Here is a 23,186-nt window from a genome sequence, read left to right on the forward strand (position 1 = left end):
GACTTCATGTCATGTCTCATATGCAATGAGCTCCTCCATCATCACATCATCACTTGTGGACTAATCTCCTGTGTATCTCACATAAACACTATTAGTCCACCTAAGTTGTCACTCAATTACCAAAACCAAACAAGGACCTTTCAGTGAGCTGGTGTGGCTTCTGGTTTGGGGCCCTATGAGCTGGATAGTTGGAGCCAAGAAGACTCCTAAAGTGACACCTCAGGTTCACTGCATGGGGTGGGTTGTCGGACCATCCGCTGGTTCTGGTGATCTCTCTCTGTCACTGTCGAATTTACACTAGCATAAACTGAATTCTGTCTGTTGAATTTACACTAGCATAAACTGAATTCTGTCATGCAGATGCAGGGACGGAACCCTCTGCTATGGTTGGTGGACCCTCTACCAAACCAGTAGTGAGCAATCTGAAAGCATATTTTTAGCACAAGTTGATTTCTTAATTGAGATTTGAATGCGCATGATGATCATGATAATTATGATTAGCAACATGTCATGATCCGTTCTTGATAATAAATATTGTGAACATGATCAGTATCACTGTTGTAGCTACGGCTATCAAAAAGTGGCGGTGATGAAATGTGCATCAACACGCATGGATAGAACTATGAGAGGTGTTCATCTAGTGCTAACCACTGTAGGTTCAAGTAGTGGTCAACATTCTCAGAACGATCATTAGTGCCGATTCAAACAAAAGGACAACATTGATCAAGTACTCATCAACGCTTGATGAAACAAATAAACGGTGGTGATGTATTACATATCACCACCGAGTTCGCATACTGATTGGTGGTGACCAAATGCCATCACTGCTGGAACCAACCTATGCGACTACGACTAGACGATCATAGTTGCATCATACGCCAAACCAACAGTGCCGCTAGTTATAAATCGGTGGTGATGAGGTGGGCCATCACTAACAATATATCACCACCGAGTGTCAAATCCAGTGATGATGGGGGTTTCAAAGTGATGGTGAAGATGTTTGTGTAGTAGTGTCAGGATAGAAATATTATATATATAGAATAGTACACATATGATTCATTCATACACAGAATCCATTGTTTTGCAATACACCAAACATCATTTGTTTTGCAGCTCTATGTGGTGCTGTCCAGTTCTTATCATCGTCATCGTTTCTCAAAGTTGAGCTTCATGGTGGCAAAGGCGAACAAGGTGGCAAAGAATACGCTAAAAGCCACAACAATGGCAGCGGCCCGGCCTAGCCAACTGTGCTTGAAGTCAAAGTAGTCCTCTAGGAATACATTCACAGTCCTGCCATCTTCCATGGGTGTGGTGATGTCACCATATTGCGAAACAACAAGCCCATATAATGTCCACGCGACAGGGCATATCCAACAGTACCATCTCCACCAAATTGGTGTTTTCTTCATGTAAAAACAAGTCCAGAACACAAATGAGACACATGTTTCTAATAAGTGGAAAAGTTAACATAAAGTTATATGGCACTTACAGGGCGAGGAATAAAGAACCCCGAGAAGAGGTTCCAGATGTTGTAGAATGCCGTAGAGACAATGGAGGCTATCTGGTAATTTGGCGTGAGGCCAACTCCCATCATGCCGTAAAATGTGAAGTAGAGCAGTGTGAAGTACATGAAGAAGAGGTACCAGAAGAATTTGGCAGCAGTCCACTCAAATCCAATCATTGCATACACTATTACCCCATATATGGAAGCTTGAACTAAAGCATATGGGAGCTCGATTACAACCTAAAAAAATAAACCAATTAGTATATATCTCGGCCTCCCAAGAATAATGCCAAAACAAGTAACATGAATGGGGTTATGAATTGATCTTCAAGAGGGCAACATCTTAGTTCACCTGGCCAAATGCGTAAGGGAATGCTGAGTACATGCCGGCTGCTCTTTCACGGTAAAACACTGTTCGCTCAACGGCCACAACTGGCTGAACAGAGATAGAATTTGTGCAACCAAGGAATATCACCGAAAGATACATGGATCCCAAGGCGTTGAACAAGTCCTGTGACTTGTCTCTGATTGAGTTGCAAAATATGAATGGGATTACGGCAGTAATATAATGCTTATTTAGTATGTACAACAACAAAGTAAATCATGACTTGGACTTACATTTTGCTACCAAGGTTCCAGAACATGGTGCCAAAAATAAGGGCCGTAATAGTAGTGAAAATAAACCTGGCAGTGTTGTAAGGAGGGTTCCTCCAGTATGACATGTTTTGTTTCCAAATACAAGCCATACATTGAGTGAAAGAAGACTGAGAGTACTTAGTGGGAAAATATAGGTCTCTGGAACCTGGTGCCGGTTGGCTTAGTTCCTTTATCAAATCCTTGTTCCTCCTTCAAACAGCAATGCAAATGTTACATATGCTATTGGAAAAATAATTTGGAGAAGTTGTACCATAGAAATAATCAGAAATAACTACCACGTATTATCACTACAAGTTTGCAAGTGACACAAACATCACTGCCGGTTTTGTAGATTCACTGCTGGCTGCCTTTAAGACCAGGCAACGATAAGATCACAACAGGACTTTAGCACCATAGCAGTGATTTGGGCAACAGATCCAAAATATCAAGAACAGAGTTAAATAACAAGACACAGGGCTTGGCTACCAGCAGTAATAATTGATGATTGCCTAAATATGCAATAGTGAATAATACTGTTATTTGGTATGTATGTAGCTCCTGGTTGTCAATATTCTTTTATTGCTTTGTTTATTATGTGCATTTTGTTAACTCTAAGTAACAAGACAAATAGTTTTCATCTATGTATTGTAGTTTTTTAGTTACACAAAAATGTTAAGTGGCTCTTGCATGTTAGTTACTTACTGGTAGAGCTCGGATTTCTTGTATATGTCACTAAAATCAACACCTAAGACATGTTCTTGAGAGACTGTTGTTACTTCTAGCATCCATGTTGCTGGATTGTAGCCATCTTTAATTTTGCTGACACCTTCAATCGCCTGATTGATAAGCCACAGAGATCTTATTATATATATGTAACAAAAATAATGAAGAATATAAGAATATTTTGATTATCTAATACTAGCATTTTACCTCGAAATACTTGATCAGCTCCAAGGAGTTGTGACCTAATGGACCAGCATAGATCACTTCTCCACCCCGCTTCATTAGAAAAAGCTGCAAACAATTATCATACATTTCAAAACTTACAAATTAGTTCGAGGAATGGAAAGGCCATGATAATAAACAAATCAAATTTGACTACTTTTGGCAAAGTAATCTAGAAAGCTCATGGCTAAAATATCACTCACCTCATCAAATTGTTCAAATATGTCAATGCTAGGCTGATGGATCGTGCAAACCACAGTTCTACCAGTATTAACAGTGTTCCTAACTGTCCTCATCACAATTGCTGCTGCCCGTGCATCGAGCCCTGAGGTTGGCTCATCCATGAAGATGATGGATGGATTTGCAACAAGTTCCACAGCAATTGTCAGTCTCTTACGCTGCTCGGTTGACAAACCATTTACTCCAGGAAGTCCAACCAAAGCATCTCTCAGTGGTTTCAGCTCTACAAGTTCCATGACCTCCTCAATGAACATCTGTATGCATGTGAAAATTTAAATTGCAATCAATAGAATACTTAATATAGGTGAAATTGATGACTAACACATACCACTTACCTTTCTTGTGTTGGAATCTACATCCTTAGGAAGACGGAGCCAAGCAGAGAAAAGCAATGACTCATCAACTGTCACTTGAGGTGAGTGGATATCATTCTGTTCACAGTATCCAGATACACGAGCGAATGTCTCTTGATTCTTCAAATATCCTGAAATGCTTATATTTCCTTCGACATAGCCGCCAGTCTTTCTCCCTGCTAATACATCCATCAACGTAGTCTTTCCGGCTCCACTGACACCCATCAGTGCGGTCAACACCCCTGGCCTAAAAGATCCACTAATGCCTTTAAGGAGTATCAAGCGGTCTTCAACTACACCTTGTGCTTTCATTTCCTGAATTTGATATTGTACCAAATGTTACAAGCTAGTGACCAATCATATCCAATTTCATAATAATAATCAGATCGAGCAATTTCTATCTTTGTACCTGTGGCATATCGACGGAGTATCGAATGTCATCAAAGCTGAGAGAAAGTGGGGGAAATGGGAGAACCATCCCCCTTTGACTAGGGCCAGAATTATCTTCCAACATTTCTAAATTAGTTTCAGTGTTGTTTCCTATTAGCTGAAGAGTAGTTCTAGATGCCAAGGGATTGGCATCCATAATGTCATTATTTACATTGGAACACTTTAGCTTCAGCTCCTCTTCCGATATTGATGGCTTGGGGTTTCCATTTGCTGGGAGAACAAGAAGAAAAAACACATCCTTAGGCTTAAGTTAGTTTTGCCAAATCCAAGGAGAATAGAATGAGAAAACAAGCTTAGAACGAAGCAAGATCCTTACGCTTAAGATATGTAAGGGCAAAAGTGAAGACAACATTGAGCAAAATTGTGAATCCCAGCAATGCACCAAAGCCTATCCAATACCACTTGGCTTCCGGGAACACCCCATGGGACTTAAGAACCTGCACACCCAAAGTCTCATTGGAAATAGTTCTATTCAATACTTTGTCCCAGCTATGGCCCAACATCTCATTTACTGTGATGGCATTCTGCACATACATCAGTGGGGAGATCCAGTAGCCCCATATCCACCATTTCTTCACTTTATCTATAGTGAAATAAACAAGGGAGCATAGGTTAATGAATGAAGGGGTTTTACATTTCTTCTTGTAATAAGATGAGTTGTTACCTCTTATTATAATGAAACCGTTTAAGATTATGGCAGCCATCATAACAAGCATTGCAAAGACATTTGCAACGATCATGTTCCTTGCTGCCCCTCCAATAAATCGAAAGAGTGACGCTGCCAATTGGTTAATTGCCAACATTATGAGATACTGTTTGAAGAACCTGATGGAAACTTATGATGTTAGAACATTCACATAGCATACAGATTTTTTTTTTTAAAAAAAAAGTTGCTAAATTACGTGACACATATTTCCAATATAGCTCACCTTCCTACATTTGGGTCATACCCAATGACATAGTATGTTAAGAAAACATATCCAGAAACCTCCATAAAGCTGATTGGGATCTTAAGGATCCATGAGGGTATTGTGTACGCCCATGCTGGATAGAAAAGAAGGTCTCTCTGTTTGAAGAAAACAGGTAGCCTGAAGACAGTGAGCGCAAGCTCAGAGAAGCCGTTGTACATGATCATAAGGATACCAAAGAACATAGCGCCCATGTAAATGCCCCCACTTGCCACGGAATCATGCTTCATGTTTGTACGGAAGAATACAGTCATTGCGATGATTGACATTAGTGTCAACTGAAGAGCCAGAACAACAATGCAAGTAAGTCACCACCGAGTCAACCAGTTGTTTTATTTTTCTCTTGGCTTATTAGATTATACAATAGTAAAAAAATACATTTCATGAAACTACTAATCGCTATATATATATAGTTACCTGGAATGTTCTGAACACGTAAATGAAAGAATTCCTCTTCATGAGAAGGATCTCCCTGTCTATGTTCGCCTTCAGCAACTCCATGCCACTCACACCGTACCTGGTGGTGGTCAGTGCAGCTGGATGGCTCTTGTTCTTGTTGAATGGCATGGCGAGATCCTTGGCTAAAGCTCTCCCAGTGTGGAATAACTTGTGAGCAGTTGCGAATTCCTTGGCTGGAACAAACCTATAGGGCTTGTCTGACCATGCCCAGTACTGTTTCTGATCTTTCTTTGAAGTCACCTACACAAGAATCCAACCAATCGAGACATGTAATTAATTAAATATAAGGTTGTTGCAAATGTATGTGTAATTAATAAAAATTATGTTTCTATGTACTTCTTGCAAGAAGTCAGCTACACCCTTCCTCTGAGGGCATCTGAACCCCATAGACTCAAAGAATTCGATCACATCCTCTCGGGGACCTTGGTACACAACTTGGCCATCTGACAGCAGGATGATATCATCGAATAAGTTGAACGTCTCAGGGCCCGGCTGCAGAAGGGAGATAACGGCTGTGCCACCAAGGACATGGATTGATTGCCTGAGCGAGTTCACAATCTGGAACGTAGTGGAGGTATCAAGCCCAGTGGAGATTTCATCCATGAAAAGTGCCCTGGCTGGCCCGACCAGCATCTCACCTACAAGGTATAAGTATATATTTAAATGATGATTAAAATTATTCACAACACAGCTCAGCATGCAGTAGTGAAGCCAAATAAATGTTATATATATTTGTACCAGTTGTAACACGCTTTCGCTGTCCTCCGGATATGCCCCTGAGCATCTCATCTCCAACCATTGTGTCTGCACACAACTCTAGTCCTAGTATCTACATAGAAGTGAATTGTGTCAGGCAAAAGTTAGCTGAACACAAATCTTGAGCTATTCGCATGGCTCATGCATCTCTCAACAAGGGTGGTTTAGCTAGGTCAGGCCCAGGGGCGGATCCAAAGGGGGGCTGGGTGGGCTCCAGCCCCCCTATAAGTATGATTTGTTTATTAAATTAGAGTTAATTAGCTTTAAAATTTTATTAATCTCTAGCTTTAATCCTATATGTTTACTATTTAGCCCTTTCTTGGCCTCCATCCTGAATCCGCCACTGATCAGGCCTTCCGATATGTATTCTTGGTATAAGCCTAGACTTGCTGGTATCATGGATCGTAACTTGTAACTTTCTCTTGCTCTTAATGAAATACGTATTTATGGATTGTAAGTTATAACTATATCTCGCTATATATAAAAAAGAGCCAGAAAATGCATGTACCTTGAGAATATAGTCAGTGACCACATTGGCCTCGTGGCCTCCCACTGCAGACGCCTGATAAATTAATGTTAATCAATCACATACATAGGATTATTGGATGGAGAGTGAATAGAAATTAAATCAAATCCTAGGACCTGTTTGGATCTCACAAGGCCTTGTTTAGTTCAAAAAAAATTAGAAAATCGACACTGTAGCACTTTCGTTTTTATTTGATAAATATTGTCTCATTATAGAGTAACTAGGCTTAAAAGATTCGTCTCGCGATTTATAGACAAACTGTATAATTATTTTTTATTTTTCATCTATATTTAATGATTTAATGCTCCATGCATATGCCGCAAGATTCGATGTGACGGAGAATCTGGAAAAAATTTTGGTTTTTAGTGTGAACTAAACTAGGCCTAAATAGAAACCAACATATATATCTAGAAAGTGCTTTATTATTAGATTATTTTTCAATTCCTGGAAAAAAAGACGTTTATAGACTTTTTTAACTGGTCCGCGTGATCTTGCCTTCATGAATGCATCGATATCAGCATCAGGCTTAATATTAGCCGCCTTCTCTCGCCTCGACAGCTCCATAAGCATATCTGGATTATTAACAAATTTCAATTTCTGATGATATATATATCATCAGAAGGCTCAAATTAAAACCTGCATAGATAGAATGCATGTCTTACCAAAGCGGGAGCCAACACCCTGGCAGCGTGCGGAGAAGGCGAGCGTCTCCCTCACTGTCATCTCTGCGATATGGAGGTCATGTTGGCTGATGTACGCGGCCGTCCTCTGAGGCACAAATTCCTCCATGCCATGCCCGTTGTAGGACACTCTGCCAGAAACCTTGAGGTCTTTGTCAAGCCTTCCGGCCAGCGCCAACAGCAAGGTGGTCTTGCCCGATCCAGGTGGGCCTAACAGCAAAGTCATCCTGTATATATATACCATGCTCATGCATTTTTGCAAATTAACACACGACAGATCGAGCTAGTATAATAACGAAAAACAATTAAGTAAAGAATCCATGCCATGCCAAGAATAGAACACAGAAATATCTCGCGCTAGCTATTGATTAATTAATGAATTTAATTTTTTGTGTAAGTACGTACGTAGTAAATAAATCGTGATTGAAAAAGAGAAATAAACCGATGAATCTGCTGTATGTATATATCTACCTGCGAGGCCTGATGATGCCACTCACGTCGTGGAGGATGGGCAACGCCCGCTTTCTGCTGCGCAGTATGCGCAGCGCAGTGGCTGCTTCCTCCAGCGTGTTGGTGATGGAGTTGAGGACGGTCGGTATGCCGCTGCTGCCGACGCGCACCTCCGCCTCCACGTTCAGGTGCTCGAAACGCACTTCGATCGTCGGCATGTCGATCCCAACCCTACAACGATCGAACAACAACTCGATCATCAATCCATCTAGGACGGAACATTAAATTAAAGGAATATAATGAACGTCGTAACGACCTGTCCAGGCGCTCTCTGAGCTTCACAAGGAAGCGCTCGTGGTCCTCGTCGGCGACGCGCACGAGCCGCTCCAGCAGCGCACGCCGCTCGCCGGGGCCGAGGCTGAGCACGTCCACGTCGACGAGCCCCTGCTGCTGCCCCGTCGTCGTCCCCGCCGCGCCAGCTGGTGGGAGCGGGAAAATGATGGCACGGCGTACGCGGTCGCGTGTGGGAAGTTTCTCTAGCGTGGCCCAGCGCAGTGCCTCCTCGTCGTCCATGTCGTCGTCTCTTCTCGACGAGCGCGAGAAGATGTCGTTTCCGCCGCTCCGCCACACGGAGCCGCCACTGTCCCGCCGCATGCTAGCCACTTTCCGGATCTCCCCTGACGGGTCCATCGCCGGCGCCCACGGCCAGATGTATGTAGTCTGATGATCGATGTGGTGGTATAGATATAGGCAGGCCTGTTAAGTTAGCGAGAGCAAAGCCTAGCTGCCTAGTATATATAGAGAAGAAGTACTCTAACCATTGTAAGTTATTTTAAGAATTTTGAAGAGTCATAATAATATCTTAAGTTTGACTAAAATTATAAAAAAAAAATAAAATTTTGTGACATCAAATAGATATACTATGAAAATATAATTAATGAGTAACCTAATGATATGCTTAGTTAATATTATAAATATTATTATCCTACTATATAAATTTGATCAAATATAAGATGTTTTACCTCTCTAAAATTCTTAAAATGATTTATACTTAGAGACAGAGAGAGTACTGTAGAGAGAGGGAGAGAGAGGGGGGGCGTGGACCACCATGCATGCATCGTCCCGTTAATTAGCAAGGAAATCAACATTAACACGTGCCTCGATGGACTGAAATGCATGTTCCTTGAGTACGTTGCTTTGATTTCACTAGAATCTGTACCCTTCTACATACTAGTCAAACAAATCGGATTCGTTGATTTTTTTAGATTTTTGAATTAATTATTGATTAATCTATGAAAACAAAACGAGATATTGTCAAATCCTCGTAATCACGGGGGTACAAAATCCGTCTACTCACGACGGGGATACGGCTCTTGCTTGCCGCACCTTTTTTTAGCACCTTTTCTTCCCTTTTGTGTTATGTGACTATATGCATAAGTATTTATATATATCCTACTACTATAAAATAACTGATAAAGCATATATCTTGATTGCGAATTCAAACAATCTATTTTTAAATTTCACATTGTAATACATAAAAAAATATCAACAGCTAACACGTTAATTGAATCGTGAACGTATAGATGGTTTAAAACATATTACACGCTAGCACGTAAAATGAAGCTGTCATAGATAATATTATACGATTTGTTTAATCGAGAGGGCCATCTAACTGTTGAACACGAAAATGGCCGTGTAAAATGTCATATACCCACACAAAGTTTTTTTTTATGCTGGGCAGGTGGAATTGCTTAGCTAGTGCGGTAGGGAATAGGGATGACATAAATACTAAAAATAATAGGTAGTTTATCATAATTAAATTATGTCATATCTAAATTTACAAAAATAAAAAGATTTACCAAATCTAAGTAGATCATGTATTCAACAGTCAGATCAAAAAAAGATCTTTATATCAAAAAAAATCTTATTTATCCTATTTTAATACATTAAAAACTCAATATACATACATATTCACAAATTACCTCCTACTCATAGATGAGTCTAACCATCAGATCTAACTAAATGGATAGCTCAAAGTTAACAACAACACTCTATAAAATTTTACTATGATCATCTGAATCCTTCATCCTTTTCAAAGCGATTTATTCTAAATTTACTCTTCGTCTAATCATGCTTGGACCCAAATTCACACTTCCAATGCGCTACCTAAGAAGTTGAAGGGTCCAGATTATCACTTTGAGAGTCTATGGACCCAAATAACATACATGAAGAGTTGAGACCCATTTCACTCAGCTATCTATCTACATCTACATCTTATTGTCCGCCTATTTGGTTTCACATATATGCGTGTTATGACCGAGAGAAGCAATTGAATCGTGCCAAATGCCTTGTGTTGGTTGTGCGTTTGACGGATGCCCACCACGAGATAAGCAGGAAAATGACCTGCGCGACCCAAAATCGTGAACGCTGCTCCCGCACCATGTTAGTGTTATTGTGGTCACGTGATGGGATACCATGGAACTAACACAGACAGTATGTGTTGTGTCCACCTGATGGTTCTTTTCCCTCCTAGATTGGTTGATTTATGTTGTCAATTGACAAAGATTGAGAAACTTATCAACTGTTTTCTCAAACACCCTAAAACTTAGCCAGGCTTAAGTAATCACTCCAACCAAACAAGTGATTATTGGCTTGTGCCAACCTGGCTAGGTCTAGCCTGGCTCCAAAAGCTAGCCAGATTAGGAATCGAATGGGAACCAAACACATCCTTAATGTACACACATCAAATTGTTGGCATACATGGGTGGTAGTCCAGTCAACTAGAGTGTATGTGATAGCTTTTGTTATTTTGGCTATGCAGAGGCTTATACCATCTTCATCTGTGGTTCTTGGATTTCTAATAAATTCTTCCATTATCAAAAAAACATCAACTCTTTTTTTGCACCTTCTAATTCTTTTTGTTAAATAGTCCACAACTCTGGAGGAACTTGATGGTCATTCATCCCTTCTAGGTTTTAAGCCATCCATGAGTGACCACCATAGTTATTTTTAACTACAGCGATTTAAGAGCTCCAAGAGTTCCCAAGAATTTCTTTCCAAAACCATAGAGTTTTTCAACTCGCCAAAAAGTATTGGGAGTAATAAATAATACTATCTCCAACGGTTTGCAATAATTCACTCCTAAAATATAGAAGATAATGTTACATTAGGAATCCTGTACTATTCTTTCCGTTCTAGGTTTTAAGCCATCCATAAGTGATCACCACAATTATTTTTAACTACAGCGATTTAATAGCATCTCCAAGAGTTCCCAAGAAATTTTTTCCAAAACCATAGAGTTTCTCAACTCGCCAAAAAGTATTGGGAGTAATAAATAATACTATCTCCAACAGTTTGCAATAATTCACTCCTAAAATATTCACTCGTAAAATATAGAAGATATTGTTACATTAGGAATCACTATTCTTTCATGTACATTTTGCATTAGGAACCATTTTCTACTTTTTATTTTTTCTCACATCCTTCCACCTTAGATTGACAGGTCAATACATGCGTGGAAGATGCACGGATATATCCACATGTTAAGTGATTTTTTCTAAGTTCCAAAAGATTAGGAGGTGGGATTAGAAACTCTTAGAGATGAGTTCTCTATTCTTACCGAAAAATTCCTAGATTGAGATGCTTTATTAGGAACTCTCGGAGATGCTCTAATACCACTGCATGAAAACCTCACAACTTGTCTTGCACATAACAATGATAACAATAGTATTTTAAGTTAAGATGAACTGAAATTTGAAACGGGTGTACTAGTACATTTGCTTGTGTCCAGACTTAGGCAGCTGTCCATCCAACTAAATGCAAACGTACGACTTCACTCTTAATTGTAGCCAATTTTTGGCCCGTTTTAAATGTGCTATAGTTCATTTTCGACTGATTCCCCTGAAATGCGGACAGCTTTTCTGGTCTTGGCAGCATCACAATGGACTATTTTCTCTTACATATGCAGAGAAGTACGAAAGGTTCTAATTACGCCACATTCTAAAAGCAGGAAGCAACATAGGAAATCATCCTGAATTCCCGAAGAGCCTCTATCATTCACGTCGTATGTGTAGCAAATACATGGTCCAGAGATTCCATGGAAATATTAGTACGAAAGGTGGCGAAGAGATCCTGAGACGACGTTGCTCTACACTGGGTGCTCATGGTACCAGCGTGTTGTCAAGCGGCCGTATAGTATAAGCCACGCCATATGAAAAACGCGCGCGGGCTGCTCCTCTGCCGGCTGTTTGTACGTGTTGAGGGATTTGTTTCATGTTCTTGTCACTTCACAATATGTCTATCTGGACCTGCCATCGAAGAACATGTGACATTGAATTGGTTGTCTTATGAAAAAGATGAGACGAAGATAGCAATTGCATTATTTTATTATTTTATTTCTTTGTTTATTTGAAACGAATGATGTCATTTTTGCATGATCTACAACAGAAAGTGATACTTTTCATTAGCTAATTGGCTCTATGGATATAAGATTATGAAGGGTGCCCTTGACCAGATCCAAAGCTAATTAAATACTCCCTCCATATTTATAAAAAAAGTCGTTTTGGACAAGTTTTGGGTTAAACATTGGACATATAAGAATAAATTTTAAGTCGTTATGTTTTAAAATATGAAAACTATATAGATTTGTCTAAATACTTTTATAAAAATATATATATACTACTTTTTGATAAATATACACATACTACTTTTTGATAAATATTTTTATAAAAACAAAGAGCCAAAGTTAGGCTTTGGAGATCGTGTCGTTGTCCTAAACAACTTTCTTTATGGGTATGTGGAGGGAGTATTCCACAATGAGAATTCTAAACTGTATATGGTATGGAAGCTTATTGACCTTTTAACTATTTCATTATCACTAGTAAAAAAAAGCTCTACGCTCGCGATGGAGTTTTTTTTACAGACGGTTTCAATTAAAAAACGTCTATAAAAAGAAATCAACGGCCCTGACTCAAGAACCGCCGGTGGAAACATTTTCACTGGCGGTTCTCTTAAAAAACGGTCAGTGCAAATGGTGCACTTCCACTAGTGGTTCTCTTAAGAAAACTGCCAGTGAAAATGTCTAGTGACTGTTTCTTAAGAAAACCGTCTGTAGAAATAATTGAAATTGATTTTTTTGAGTTTTCCAAATGGCCTCGTATGGAAAACCACCAAAATGAAAGTTGTATATTCAAAAAGTTATGAAACTTTGTAGGTGATAACTTTTTCGTTTGAAATCATCTTGTCATCGAATACTACATTCGAATTTGTCAAATTTAAAATTCAAATTTTGTAAACGAGCTCAAATGGAGAAACTATCAATATAAAAGTTGTAGATCTTAAATAGTTATGAAACTTTATAGTTGAAAACTTATTCATTTGAATTCGTTTAGGGCCTCAAACAATCAATATATGATCAGTTTAGGATAATATGTGGGGAACCAAACTCTATTATAGACACAAGTGAGTGATGGATGGTGTGGTAGAAGAGGCTATGTGCGAGGGTGAGGTCCTGGGTTTGAATCCTCTCAGCCGAGTAGCAAGCAATTTTATGTGAAGAAATACGTGACTTGCGACTTTCCTAGGATTAATTTTTTTCCTGATTTTATATTTTCTTTATAAATATTTCCACTGATGGTTCGCTTAAGAGAACCGTTCCGATTTTATATTTTCTTTATAAATATTTTCACTGACGGTTGGCTTTAGAGAACCGCCTGTGGAAATGTATTGCCACTAGCGGTTGTCTTAGCAAACCACATGTGGAAAAAGATTTATTTCCACAGACGGTTCTTAGTTAACCATCGAAACATTTATTTCTACTGACCCTTAGCGCTGGAGGTTCTAAGAAATACATGTAGAAATAGCTTATGAACCGCCTGTACATAGCTTCATTATACTATTGTTTTATTCACAAGTTATTAGTCCGAAGAAAAATTTTCATGAGGCATACCGATTAGCAGCTAGCACATCCTTGCTGTTTATTTTTCTTTCTTTTGTGAGAATGAGCACCATCCCATTAGTCAGCAGCGCTAGCTGCATAGTGTCCAACCCATTTTCATAGTCTGACCCCAGCCTGACACCTCTCACCCCTCTTCTTAATTGATTAGTATCATGCTGCCGACCATATTCATTGTTTCTCTTTCTTTTACATTCTCTGAAATACCATACAGTGAATCAGTGCAACATGTGTTATGTAACATAGTGTGGTTTCGAGTTTTAGGATAATTGAATTTGCTCGGCACTATTTTAACAGTTTTAACAAGCGAACAATGTTTTCTCTCACAGCATTTTAGCATAAGCCAAATTTCAGCGGAAAGAACAAGGCTTGTCAAACATGTATTCTCAAAAGGAGAAAGAAAGAAATGCAATGTCGTTGCAATGTTATAATAGTAAATTTTGTTGTAAAAGAATCTGTTGATGTGCCATCAACAATTGTATGATTGTTTATGTGCTGTTTATTTATGCTTCTGCCTGAACACTTGATCGTAAATATGTGCAACAGTTTATGCTGCCATTTTATTAGCTAAGTTTCTCCTGGAACTATTTCAGCAATAAGCCCATATGTGCATTCCAGTTTATAATAGATTTGCAATTGTCCTGGTGGAAAGTTGTAACACCCAAAATTTTGATTTCAATTAATAGAAATTAATTTGATTCATTTAAGTATTTTTGTGAGCATTTGAATCTAGCAAATAAATAATTTTGTGAAAATTAAAATACATCATAAGTTTAGAAACGTGATTTTGCATTCATGCTGGAGCATAGTTATTATTGTACTGTTTGCTCTGGTTCTATTTTTGTTTTTGCTTCAAAAACTCTTTTGGAAAATGTCTTGGAAAATGAAAACAGAAAAGAAAAAGAAAAGGGGGAAGAACCCCGCAGCCCAGCTAACCCCAGCCAGCCCAGTTCCCCGTGGCTCTCTTCCCCTCCCCCGGCCCGTTAGCGCGGCCCACCATGCGGCCAGGCAGGCCCGCGCGCGCCTCCCTCTTTCTCTCTGGCTGGTGAGCAGGTCCCACCCCCTTCTTTCACCGCCAGCCGAGCCCCACGCGTCAGTCTCTTCTCTCACCTTTCCTTCTTCCTCACGACCGAGACCGACTCGAGTCCATCGAGCCGGCCGAATCAATCCCAAAAACCGCGGGATTTTCCTTGCCTTTTGCGTCAACCGAGCGCTATAAAGCTTCTCCCCCACCCCGCGGCTCCCTCTTTGCATCTAATTAGCGAGACCGAGCCCTAGCCATCCCAATCCTCGAGCTTTTGGATCTCACCGTGGCCGCGCCCTATCTACACCGCGGCAAGCACTCCCTCGTTCTTCTCCGCGCGAACCGAGCGTCTTGGTGAGTCCGCGGTGAGCTTCTCGACCCTCTGGCGTTTTCCTTTTGAAGAATGGTGCACCGAGTCGTGTTTTTGACGAACTCCGGTGAACTCCCTTATGGCGCCGCCGCGGGGAAAGCCCTGTTCCGGCCAGCTCGCCGTCGGCGTCCGCCTGGTTTCCCCCTTCGCGATCTCAACCATCCGATCGAAATCCGACGCACCAGAACAGAAGATACCCCTTCAGGGGTTATTTTGCTAAAGAATCTGAGGAATCAACCCGCCGTCCTTTACGCATTTTCTGGTTTACGTTTTCATTTTCTAAAAACGTATTTTCGTCGGTTTGAATCAAATTACGCTTTCCAGTATTTACATAATTGCCATTGATTTTGTTTTGCTCATAAAATATTCATTTTTACTCCGTTTTTGTCCATTCAAATTTCGTTAGATTCGTATTCACGAGCTCTACATGTTAGAAGTTTTAGTTTACTGTTTTGAAACTTTTTATTTTTGCAGTAGCATTTAATTAATTATTTCTATAGGAAATCTTAGAAAATTCATAACTTCTACGTTTTAATTCCGATTTTCGTGAACTTTACGTTTGTGTGATCGTAGCGCTGCGTAGAATATTTTGATAAACTTTTATCTTTGTTTTACCACTATTTGGTGTATTGTTCTAATTATAGCTTGTTTGCTTTGTGTATGATTGTCTACTTTGGATTGCGTGTTGTTGATTGATGTTGGGAATAGACGGTGAGCCGTACGTTGGTGATCAAGACCAAGCCTTTGAAGACCAGCAGGCTTAGGAGAGCTTTGATCAAGGCAAGTATAACTTGGGATCATCCTTGTTACCTATTCACTTATAAATACACATATATATCATACGCATGCTTTCACCTTGTCGACCTTAGCAAAATCATAGATGATTGTTACCTGGATTCCTTGCTACCTACTTGATATGCATTTGGTGTAGTTGTGCTAGTGCTTGATATAATCCATAATCTTGTAAGATGATTAATAGTTGTGCAATGAACATAAAAGAATGACAAATAACTGTATGAGATCTTGTCTGTACGTGATCACCCGGGACAACAGTGCAACCATGAGGGCTATAATGGCTCTGGCTTTAGCTCAGTATGAAGACCTTTTCTAGCTTGTTAGAGGTTACCCAAAAAGGTAGAGGGGCTGAACCGTTTTGGGTATAGTGCGAGCCCATGTCCTTATGTGTATAGGCTGCGCGTCATTGTGCTATCACTACAAACTTCTAATCCTTGCGCAATGATGAGAAAACGTTGCAATAAGCCCAGTTTTGTTGTAAAAGGTAGTTCATACCACGTAATCACATTCGTTGGCAATGGATGCAAAAAGTCACGTTGCAATAGGAACTTGCAACCGTTGCTAGTTTGGCGTTGCATGAGTTAGCTTTTCTTGCAACGTTGTCAAGCATTGCAACAGGACATTATCGCAACATTCATTGGCGTGGCAATATAAGCACTTGCCACGTTCATCTTCGTAGCGAGAGGTGGTAAATGCAACGAGCAATAGCATGGCAATAGATTTTTGTTGCCATGCTAGATTTTTGTTGCCTAAGGTGTTGTTGCCATGACCGTTGTGTCGTGGCAAGTAAATCATTTGCCACGCAAATTTAATCGTTGTGAGAGAGTGTACATTATTACCACGCTTGTCTTGGCGTGGCAATAGTATCATTTGCCATGCAAATTTATTCGTTGCAAGATACTGTTCTTTATTGCCACGACCACGTTGTCATTGCAACAGTATTATTTGCCACACAATTTTAATCGTTGCGATATTCAATTCATTATTGCCACGACATCGAGGCCATTGCAATAGTAGAATTTGCCAAGTAAATTTATTTGTTGTGGAAGATTAATTGTTATTGCAACAATAGTCATGTTGTGGCAATAGTATTATCTGCAACGTAAATAATTATGTTGCCATACACATATTGGCACACATCATGGCTCGTAGGTATAGCTTTTATTGTAACGCTGTTAGCATTTGATTTTGGTTTAGTAAATTATCATCGCAAATCAATAAACCATATCAAAAGCAATTGCACTCGTGTACATTAATTAATTAATCATTCAACGTGTTGCCAAACCCATGAAATAGTGGCTAAAACCATAAATTAGTGTACAATTAACTTATTATTTGATAACTTTTTACAAACTTCCTAATCAATGCAGAACATGAGAAATTTGTGGCAGCCCAACATATCATCTCCTTGGCTACGTCCTCGCTTGATTATGAGCCTCCCACTGAAACCTTGTCCACCTACTGTCAAAAGAATATGATTGGGATTTTAGGACAATATTAAGATTACCAATTTTTACACAAATGTAAAGAGATGATATAAAATGATTCTAATCCTTAGTATATAAAGGCAATTTTTAAAGGACGCAATTATTACAGTAGCAGCTGCCTTCTCTGAATTTTTAAGGCAGCAGCAGTTTAGTTGATTAGAAAAATCATAACTTGAGTTGTAGACAACCAAAAATTATATTCTTTAACAATACAGAAAGCCCATGAAATTCTCTATATCTTTATAATTATTTGTTAAATAAGATTCTGCAGTTATCTTGGTCAAAAAACACAAACACCCACTGCTGTCCAGACCCAAAACCTGACCGGCTACTTTCAAAATTCATAACTCTGAATTCTCTGGGTCTAAAATCATGACCATTCATGATGACAAACATCTCTAAACCCTCTACAAATTTTGTATTATCAGGTATCACAGAAAAGGTAGATTACTACTTGGAACAGTTCACCCAATCAAACCTGCACAAGCTGTAGTTTTCAGCACACATGTTCAATGTATTTTCTACATTTCCTAGTTCAACAGGAAAGCCACATTTCATTATATCATGCAAGAATTTAGATTCCAATTATCTGGTCGTTACCTTCCTCCTTTTGAGATTATTTCTTGTTCTATTCATCAGCTGCTGTGAAGTGATATATGTCTTCGATGCAGTCACATTTGTAATGTTTTCATTAAAAAGAGCTTTGCTGGGAGGTGCAGTACTTCTAGTGGAGCGAGTAGGTGCTGGTGCACCGTTTTGTACAGTGACATCACTTCCAGGCTGAGTCTACAAACATCAAATTATTTGATCTATTTTAGCTACAGCTCAAGGTACATAGCTCAAGATACATGGAACAAAGTGAAATAATGTGATTACCTCCTGTAACCCATCTTCATTTTCATTTTCATATCCAGCGGTCTCTTCCTCCTCTTGTATGGTTGGTGCAACTTGTATACTAGCATTGTTTTGTGGGGTACTCTACACATAAATATTAGGGGTGAATGATTAGGCATCAGAATCATATATAAGATTATCAAGAGTACAAATGATAAAAGAATATTCTAATACCATAATCATAGCTCCTTCTTTGTGCTGTGCTAGCATATTAAGAAATTCTTGCTTCATTTCTTCTCTTAAGTTTGTCTTAGCTTTTTCCAGCTCCTCATGCATCCTTCTCCTATTTTCTTCTTTCTCCCTTTCCCTTTCTACAGCTTCTTGTGCAATATGTTCTTTGAGCTTGTCAACCTCTGCTTCTAAAACAATGCTCTTCTCCCTAGCTGCAGCTTGAGCACGTGCATGTACTTCAAGGTTCTCTTTCATAAGTTCTCTGCGAGTTCGATATGTAGCCAAATATCCATGGCCATGTAATTTGGATGATTTGATTTGTGTTGTTTCTTTGTAACATGACTGAAAAATCATGTTCTCCTCAACAGTTGTAAGTGCTGGTCTATCAGGTTCTAATCCGATCTCTCCAATTTTCATTGTTGCATTTTCCTAAGTTAAATAACAGAACTTGTAAAGAGTTGCTTGACACCAACAGCTATAAAGAGGTTGATGTAACATTTACTTACATATACTGAAGCCGATATAGGATTTGACCATGTGCCATGTTTTGTGTGAGTGGTCCTCCAAAGAAGAAGATCACTTGGCTCTTCACCGGTTTCTTGGTCTCTCTAGGATGCCAAAAAGTTCAGCACAAAAGTATTGCATCATACAAGGAGGACTAGATTAGTGTATATAATGATTACCAGCTCAAAGCTACATTGTGAGAAGTTCTTTGAACCCATCACATGCTTGGTTCTTTGTTGCTGACGGTTGGAGGAGTTCTGGCTGCTAAGTTTCTGCAGAATGAGAATAAATAGTATGTAACAATGTAACTTTGGTCCATCAATTTTGTTTGACAAAGTAGATTTTAGTAGAACTAACCTTGAATTTATCAGATCCAAAATACAACTGCAAGTAGTGCCACTCAAAAAGGTGTATTTCTTCAGGTTTATTTCGTATCCTCTCACCATAACTATTGTAAGCCCTGTATGTAGCACTCAGATCAGATCTCCATCCTCTATAGCGCTCCTTGGCAATTTTCCATATTTTATCTTTTCTTTTGTCCACATCATCAATGTTGATGAAGTTCCACCTAAGCTGTTCACAATTAAAAAACAATGAAATATTTTATCAGAACTAGTATAATGCCCATGCTAACGTTATGGTGGCGTGTAGAAAAATAAATCATTAAAAACTAACAACTTTCATTCCAGTGCAACAATACTAATCATCTAGTGCAACAGTACTAATCCTAGTTGGAGAGCCTGAAATAAACTTATTTAATGAAACATACTACATGACAAAGAAAAATCATCCACTTCGCTTCACACATCCAATTTGTCAAATAAGTGATCAACACTCTCCTAAAGTCATATAAACAACTCTCCTTTGAGAGGTTAACTGAACATTCCTTTTTATATACAAAGGGAAGGGTTTACAGAATATGCTTTCAGCTGACATCTAAACTAAAAGGCATAATGGTTGGGCACGAAGCAACATGAGGAAATAAACAATCAAGAAAAGAAATCTAAGAGCATCTGAGGAATAAATTCATTAGGTTAGTACGATGACATTAGCATAAATGAATATGTCAACATCACAATTTCTACATTTCCACACTCACTTTTTTGGATAGAATAGAGGCACACACATTTACACAATTCAGTCATGATATACTATCTTCTGCAATCATATTGACCCTAAACATTTTGTATAACAATGGCTAACTAAGTTGATTTAGTCATAATGACCTTGCTGATTCAATAGACGAACCCCACTAAAGCTATTATCAATTTTCACTCAGACAGTAAAAGAGTAACGGCAATGTTCCTTAATAAAAAATAGTACACATCATACCAGTATCTCTTTTGTAATTTCTAGTTTGACTTCTTCCTTTATATCCTTCCAACTATTTACTCCGATTAGTGGGGCCCATTTCCTTGTAAATATAACAACCTCATCGACAAATGCACGGGTATTTGGTCCAATGGGTCCTCCATGGCTTTCTGAAAATTCGATTGGGAGTGTATGAATGCGTTCTTTAACTCTCTTGTTTCCTACTGTTAATCCTTTAACAGTGCCATGACCTCTTTTCTTGCGTTCATTGGAGCCATGTCCTTGCAAAATAGACAATAACAACGTTGAGCTAAAGTAGTTCTCAATTAAGATATGTGAAGCCAATATTAAAAGTACATGCATTAACACAAACCATTGCCCTCGTCTCTTGTCTTCCTTGCATGGCTTGGCCTATTTGAGGGTGGTGTTGCGTTGCTTCTGTTGCTTTCGTCATCTTCGTCTATGATTGCATCAGTGTCACGTTGCTCAACAAATGTCACTGCACACAAGGTTAAAGTTTTAGTTTTTTAAAAAATAGTACTAAACAACATTGGTTCAAGAAGGAAAATAAATTACTAATTTCTGGAATGTCCCCGTTTATCCTTAAAAATTCCTTATACGTGTTGACTGTTTGTTCCCTAGTGTCATCCTTCAAATCTGTTAGTCACCAAAAAAATGTAAGATGAGGTGTAGTCTGCATAAAGGTGCTAAGATTCTGCTCAATATGAAAACATATGCAAAAACATAGATGATATACTTTCAGATTGTTCCGGTTGTAGCTTCTTTCACCAGTCCTTGTATGCATCAAAAGGATCATCCATAAACGGATGCTCATCTTCTCCCAGCTGCTGCCTTGGTCGCTTGAGAGGTGTTATGCTGACTTGTTGTGCTATCTCTTGTTCCTTTGAGAGTACTAATCTAATTTCCTTCTCACTCTCATCGTCTTGTTCCTTCGCCACTTATGGTTCATGGGCAGAAATCAGCGATGTCCTAGGTTGTGGGGGTATAAACCCCTATACCCTTACGGCTAGACTTCGGCCAGGAGGCTTGGCCCATTACGAGATGAGTTCAAGGCTTGATCCGACAACCTGGAGTTTCGCGCAAGGAAACAAGATGTGGAGATCAAGCAGGATTCTAGTCGGTTAGAATAGGAATTGATATCAAATTATCCATGGCAATTGTAACCGACTAGGATTAGTTTCCAGATCTGTAACCCTGCCCTCCAGACTATATAAGGAGAGGCAAGGGACCCCCCTAGGACATCATATTCTCTCAACACAAATCAATACAACCAGACGCAGGACGTAGGTATTACGCCAACTCGGCGGCCGAACCTGGATAAAAAGCTTGTCCGAGTCTTGCGTCACCATCGAGTTCGTAGTTTGCGCACCGTCTACCGATAAACTACTACCGTGGGTATACCCCAAGGTAGACTGCCGACCAGCTTTCGTCGACAGTGGCGCGCCAGGTAGGGGGTGTGCGTGCAACTTTTCCGGCGAACAAGATGGTCACGATCCCAGCTTCCGCGACCGTGCCTGAAGGCCTCGCGTTCACCGTTGGCCAGATCACGTGGACGACGTGCAGCGGCGGCCTCACGACCACGGTTTCGAAAGAGACCCAGATCCAATCTGAGATCACGCCGTCTCCGACCACACGCGAGGCGGCACCGAGCGCCCGACCACCGTTCCCGCTCTACAAGGGAAAGAAGATCGACAGCTCGGACCTTCTCCAAGCGCTTGATCGCGCTGACTCCAAGCTACTCGAAGTTTCCCAACTAGTAGACAGAGTTCTGCGTCGGCCCGACCAAGCTGCTCCAGCGGATTTTTTCAAATCCCGCCGGCCAACTCGTGTCGCCACACACGAACGGCTGGGAACGTCTCTGACGATAACCTCAACACCCTCGGGACGATCCGTCGAGCTCAAGAAGGAAGATTATCCTTGCGGCCTGAACAACTCGGCCTCTGTTTACTCACAGCGCACCCAATCCGTTTTCAGCAAGGCGGGTTGGTCGCCGACAAGGAACGATCGTCACTACGTCAACATGGTGGCAGTCCGAGAACTACGGGACGGCCAGGTTTCCAGCACCAACTCAAGCACCGGTTCCGTCCCCACCGAGGTTATAAACACCGAGGACGAGGACTACGACCTGGATTTTCCTTCACACCCTCCGGGTTTCAACCGATTCCCGATATTTCCCCCCCGGCGAGGAGATATTGTGTTCAATGTCAGCGCCGACGAACCGGTCGTTGACGGAGAAACAGATGACCAGAGGCAACTCCGCGAACAGCGCAACGCCGATCGCGCCCGACGACGCGCAGACGAGCAACAACAAATGCTACCCAATGATCTCAACGATGCCTTTGACATGGTCGGCGACCAGCCAGTCTACAAAACGCCAAGCGCCAACGTGGCTGTCGCCATGGCTAATCTAGATCGGCTTCCTGATACCCCCGAGTGCCAGGGAGTCCGGACCAGCATCCGAGCACACCTAATCGCTGCAATGGGACAGACAGCCACTCTGCTCAAGAGAGTCCAGGACGTCTCTTATACGGAAGCCGCCTCCGACCAGACTAATCGTAGCCGGGCCTCACCGTCTCCCAGCAGGCGTCACCGCAGCCGCTCTCCCGACAACCGTCGAAAGGACTCACGGCGCGACGATGGTGGTCGGGACGCCGACGGTCGCCGCAAGCAGAACCGCGTACGCGGTCAA

The 23,186-nt window shown here is 40.4% G+C and overlaps 1 protein-coding gene across 1 annotated transcript; it reads right to left on the reverse strand.

Moving 5' to 3' along the window:
* On the reverse strand, nt 810-8,715 carry LOC8062112 (ABC transporter G family member 36). Its single transcript, XM_002462342.2, has 20 exons — nt 8,284-8,715; nt 7,989-8,198; nt 7,500-7,744; nt 7,333-7,409; nt 6,820-6,873; nt 6,294-6,384; nt 5,892-6,193; nt 5,514-5,795; nt 5,058-5,374; nt 4,793-4,953; nt 4,445-4,711; nt 4,088-4,338; nt 3,661-3,993; nt 3,289-3,579; nt 3,071-3,154; nt 2,843-2,976; nt 2,123-2,350; nt 1,857-2,028; nt 1,490-1,744; nt 810-1,403 (listed from the first exon to the last, which is right to left on the reverse strand). The coding sequence occupies exons 1-20, from the start codon at nt 8,655-8,657 to the stop codon at nt 1,146-1,148; spliced, it is 4,386 nt and encodes a 1,461-aa protein (XP_002462387.1). The 5' UTR covers nt 8,658-8,715; the 3' UTR covers nt 810-1,145.

The sequence above is a fragment of the Sorghum bicolor genome, chromosome 2, assembly GCF_000003195.3.
Source record: "Sorghum bicolor cultivar BTx623 chromosome 2, Sorghum_bicolor_NCBIv3, whole genome shotgun sequence".
Taxonomy (NCBI): Eukaryota; Viridiplantae; Streptophyta; class Magnoliopsida; order Poales; family Poaceae; genus Sorghum; species Sorghum bicolor.